General features: G+C 33.8%; 1 protein-coding gene across 1 annotated transcript; it reads right to left on the minus strand.

Moving 5' to 3' along the window:
• Positions 1–3,378: 3,378 nt before the first annotated feature.
• On the minus strand, positions 3,379–4,826 carry LOC122049529 (transcription factor JUNGBRUNNEN 1-like). Its single transcript, XM_042610898.1, has 3 exons — positions 4,468–4,826; positions 4,094–4,371; positions 3,379–4,013 (listed from the first exon to the last, which is right to left on the minus strand). The coding sequence occupies exons 1-3, from the start codon at positions 4,697–4,699 to the stop codon at positions 3,630–3,632; spliced, it is 894 nt and encodes a 297-aa protein (XP_042466832.1). The 5' UTR covers positions 4,700–4,826; the 3' UTR covers positions 3,379–3,629.
• Positions 4,827–5,805: the final 979 nt, after the last annotated feature.

Consider the following 5,805-nt stretch of genomic DNA (forward strand, 5'->3'; position numbering starts at 1 on the left):
TACAGATTGGGACTCTAGCTTAATCAATTTCCTAACCGATTGACCAACCTTGACTTGCCTAACCAAGTATAAGATTCCCTTGCCCAACATCTGATTAACCTTGACTTGCTGGGACTTTGTCACCAAGTGTTTGGTCAATCCTTTGACCCACTTAGACTTTATCTCCTCGTGATAAGTGTCCGATCACCCTTAACTTACTTGGACTTATCGTCTCGTGCCAAGTGTTCGGTCCTCCATGATCCACTTGGACTTCCACTCACCAGATATCCGGTCAATCCTTTGACCCATCTAGATTTTCACTCGTGCCAAGTGTCCGGTCCTCCATGACCCACTTGGACTTCCAAACATCAGATGTCATATCAACCTTGACTCATCTAGATTTCTACTGTCTATTTTCATTCACCAGAACTTTATCACTACCTAGCTTCACTCACTAGGACTTTTCACCACATAGTTTAACTCACTAGGACTTTTCCACTTGGCTTCACTCACCAAAATTTTTCCATCTGATTTCACTCACTAAGATTTCCTTACTACCTAGCTTCATTCACTAGAACTTTTCACCTAACTTCACTCACTAGGACTTTTCTCACTGCCTAGCTTTACTCACTAGGGTTTTTCACTCGGCTTCACTCACAATGACTTTTTCCACTATCTAACTTCACTCACTAGGGCTTTTCACCTAGCTTTACTATCAGAACTTTTCCACACCAAGTGCCCAGTCAACATTGACTCACTTGAATTCTCCTTCTTCTGCTAATCTTTTCATTGGTCTTGCCCTTACCTAACCTCCAGTTGGGACTTTCCCAGTCAAATATCTTGTCAACCTTGACCTACTTGACTTCTGGTCAACCTTCGACCGTCAATCTCCCAAATGGACAATTGCACCAGCAATTTTTATATATTGTCAAACATCAAGACTCAAGCTTGAGCCAACTCAAGCTTAGTCAATCTGGTCTTCTTGAAATGTTATTTATTGTTATGTATAAATGATAAATTATGGATGGAATAGACCCAAACATCATTAGAAAAATAGATTATTATCAAATATAAGCGAAATTTTCCTTTTTTTCAGTGCAAGCAAATTACTACCATCACAAACCTTATTTATACACTTAAAAATCATAAAATATGATTCATAGATTTTTAATACTTTTTAAGTGCACTTATTAAATTTATTATATACTTTTTAAGTGCATTTATATGGTTTATTATATACTACTTAAATTAATCGATTCAAATCAAATTTATTATTTTTTTTATTTTCTTATTATATTTGTGCAGTTAATAGTTAAACTTTAAAATATCATCAAATTAAAACTACATGGCGTGGATTAGGTTTTATTGTTCATTTAATTCTAAGTAATTTTATTTTGATAAAATAGTAGGGACTTATATTTCTTTTATTATTATTATTATTATTTTAATATAAATATGTCTGCTAAAAAAATATGATTCTGGATATATAAAACATATGAAAAAAAATAAAAATAGAATAATTTATTTGGATTAGATCAGTTAAAAGGTCTTGATTCTTTTTTTAATGATTCTAGAGAAAATCTATTTATATATGCTATGATTTTTACCAAAGAGATTGCAATTGAAATGAATATAGAACTAAAATTTCATGAAAATGGGTAATTAGAAGAAATAAATGATTTAATGAGAATAAAATTAATGAGATGAAACTTTTAACTGAATAATCTTTTAAAATTAATTACTTTAATTATATTATTGACCATGTTATTTTCTTCACTTCAAAGTAGGTTTGAATAATTTAAAACATACAAAGATAATTTTAATTTTTTTATATAATGTAGAAAAGTTTAAATTGCTTGATGATGATTTTTTAAAATAAAATGTTTAAATCTTGAAAAAATTTTAACACATGGCATGTTATCTATGATTTAGATTTATTTTTAAAATTAAAAGTTTTAATAATAAATCCAAAATTTAAAACCACATTTGAGGTATTGAACATTGCAAAAAAATTTAATTCTTTTCCTAATACATGGATAACTTATATAATATTATTAACTATACTTGTTAGTGTAGCTTAGCATAAAGAAGTTTTTTAAAATTAAAATTAATAAAGTCTTATTTACATTTGATAATATCTCAAGAAAGATTAAATAATCTAGTAATTTTATCCATTGAAAAAGAATTATTATTAAAATTTGAATATAAAAATTTAATTAATAATTTTGCATCTCAAAAAGCTAGAAAACTAAATTTTATATAAACATCTATTTTTAAACTAATATTTTTGTAAAAAAAAATTAAACACGTTATTGTCGGTTCCAAATTTGAATGAAAAAAGATGAGGGTAAATTTTATTTTTTAAAAAAAAAATTAAAGGACTATTTTTTTTTTATACCCTATGACCTCATGGAACCTTGAGATGGCCATGTTGAATATATTATTCAATTGAAGAAAGGATACACCAAAGATAATACAACAAAGCATATTTCACTAAAATTCTTATTCACTCGTTGGTGGCAAAATACGAATATGCTCACCCCTAGTGCCCCCGTCAACCCGTCCCAGGGTCAACACGGAGGAGGTAAATCACGGACGGCTACTAGCCTTTGGAATAGTGACTAGCACATAAGAGAGGCATTACCTCGGCTTTGCCGAGTTTCGAACCCCAGACTTTATTGATGGCAACACCTCATGTACTAGCCACTAGACCCATCCAAGGGACAAATTCTTATTCACTCGTGATCTTTAGAAGAAGGATGAAATTAATGTTCAACAAATTCATTCGAGTAATAATTTGGCGGATTTATTCATAAAATCATTATCGACTTCAACATTTGAAAAGCTAATTCAAAAGATTGGAATGTGCCAATTGAAAGATGTCAAATGACATGCTCAAGAGGGGAAGTCATACAATGTACTATTTTTTTCCTTAACTAATTGTTCCTATTGGATTTTTTTTGTAAGGTTTTTAACAAGACAATGTAACATGTTAAAGATGGACATTTAAGGGGAGTGTCATGAATAATAATTTTAGTGGATGTCCATATTAGTCACATGTTAATATTACAAGATGTAACCTCTCTATTACCTCATCCATTACTCTCCATAGTTATGGAGGCTTGTAACATATAATGTGTGCTACAATTATAACATAAATGCGGAAGATGAAAAGTGTATGATTGAAGTCTACAAATAGTGGCTTATGTGAAAAAAACTAGTAAATAAGAAAAGAAGTGAACGCTTGCCCACTACATTACTTTTTATTTTACCATTACTTTTTTACGTAGTATATATATAGGATAATATTACTATATATTTTGCATACACCTGAGCAGAGAACACGTGTATATATATATAGATCACGAGGCACAGCTCAGAGCATGGGGAGAACATATCTGTTCCAACTCAATAATTCAATCTACATTTATTATTTACACTAACTAGTCAACCGACAGCGTTCGCAGTTAAATCCACCAATGAGGGCAGAACGCATGCAAATTCTGAGTCTGGATAACCATCAAGACACTGTCTCATGAACAAATACTTCAAGAAAAAGAACTCTGAATTAAAGTAATCAAATCAAATAATACTCTGTCATTTAATTTGTCAGAAACTAAACTAAACTATACTATACTATAGTATAGGATCTATATGTTATCAGTTAAATCAGTGAGGAAATCCATCACATCCCAGCTTCCTTGAATGCTGCTGTACAACTCGTCCAGGTCCGGATTGCTGCCGATTAAGTTACTGGGATGGAAGTGTAGTGGAGACTGGATGATCGGATCCCACCATTGGCTCTCGTTCTCGAGGTGGTTCATCAGATCGATCTCTCCGTTGGAATATGACTCCAAGCTACTGTTTGCCGAGTCCGATCGACGGTCTCCGGCGGCAGCGATCTGTTCCGCTTGGCTCAAAGTTTTCAGGCCACCGGACTGCTGCTGCTGCTGCGGCGGCGGCGGCGGCGGCTGTGGCTGTGGCTTCTTGTAAGAGCTACTCCTCTTGAAGATTCGGCAGATCGTCCAGACTTCCTGCAAAACAGGGGCACTAACTTTTAGCGTCTAGGCCTCGAGTTAGGTCCTCCGGCGTTCACCGGTAGGGAGGTTCTCACCGCGCCGTGCGTGGTGGGAGTGCTGGGTGCGGCTGTGGCGGGAAGGCGAAACTCGTGCATCATCCAGTTCGTCTTGGTGCCCTTTCCCGCGCTCCCGACGTAGTAAACCAGGGACTTCTTCAGGCCTATGCAACTGCCGCAAGGGGAGTATATCGGCTTGTCGATGCCGGTGGCCTTCCAGAAGCCGGAGGCAGTCACCCTGTTGGGCCTCACACTGTTCCTGTACTTCCTCCCCCTGCGGCAGAAGAAGAAAGCTTCGTCTCCGGCGGCAGTAGTTTCTACAATTTTTTTTTTCATCAAATTAATTAATTATTTCACTACGATCAAGAAAAGAAAGGATTATCGATCGATAAAGTGTATATATATTTACTTACTTGGTAACTCCCATGGGTCGTACTTGTACACATCTACCTCCTTGATGATCTCCATGCTCAGTGGCTTCTTTGCCACCTTTCGCCGGAGATAAAAGCCGACTAGCTCTTCATCGGTGGGATGGAATCGGAATCCAGGGAGAAGAACATCATCTTCTTCTTCTTCTTCTTCTTTTTCTTCCTTCTCAATTTCCAACCCTTCCAGTTTGTTCATGTCATCCACTACCACTTCCATTCTTGATCACTCCTCCTTTTGTTAATTTCTCCGAGTCTGATTGAAGATGATGTGCTTCACTTTGCATTGGAGCTAGCTAGTGTGTTTGCTTGACATATATAGAGAGATAGATAGATAGATCATGAAGAAGTCAATCTTTTGGTTCAACTTGGACTTGGCCTTCTTTTTTGTCAACTGACGTTAATGGTGATATGAATCTTCCTGCCATCTTCGATCGTGAATTATGTGCGTGTATATATATATATATATATATATATATAGAAAGGGAGATGCATTAACTTTGAGATAGGGTTTGTCATGAAAATATATATAAGATGTCATGCAAGGAATTTGTAGATATTGCATAAGAAGCCCCTGAAGAGCAAGAGGCTAATCGATCTTTTAGCTTAATTTATCAATTAAGAAGATTGTGTAATTTTCAATACGGAAGATTTTTTTTATTTATATATAAGCTTGGTTAAAATGTCTTATCGAGGAGATATTCCATTGAAGATATTATTGACCTATATTAATCTAATCGAGGAAGATAAAGACTAAAGAAAAATAAAATTTATTTATTTATTTATATTTCTTGATCATTGCAATTTAAAAATCTTGCACGGGCAATGATTTTAGGACAGCGTAACCCAACTCATAAGAAGACTCAGTCAGTTTGATTAAATTAATGATGATAATAATTTAAATTGAGTCAAATTTAGACAAGATTATTTTGAGATTGTTGGTACTTTGATGCTAAATATATAATTAGGTCACTCTAATATAATTGTTGGAATTAAAAAAAAAAAAAATATATATATATATATATATATATCCATTAAATATTATTAAATATCTTTAATTAATTAAGATTTATTGTCGTTAATATCTAGTAAATTTTATAATAATTCGAATAATTTTTTAAAAATACATCATTGTAGGGAGCTGAGAAAACTCCAAATTTTTTAGACTGGAATCAAAATTTAATCATGTAAATAGTGGATAATTAATTATTCAGAAAAGATTGTGAACTAACAATTGACTCGCATTTAATGATGCTCATCGCCTTGATCTAAATTCAATATAATAAATGTCTCGGTCCCTTAGCCACCGAAGAAGGCAAGTTTGAA

This window comes from Zingiber officinale, chromosome 2B (assembly GCF_018446385.1).
Source record: "Zingiber officinale cultivar Zhangliang chromosome 2B, Zo_v1.1, whole genome shotgun sequence".
Lineage (NCBI taxonomy): Eukaryota > Viridiplantae > Streptophyta > Magnoliopsida > Zingiberales > Zingiberaceae > Zingiber > Zingiber officinale.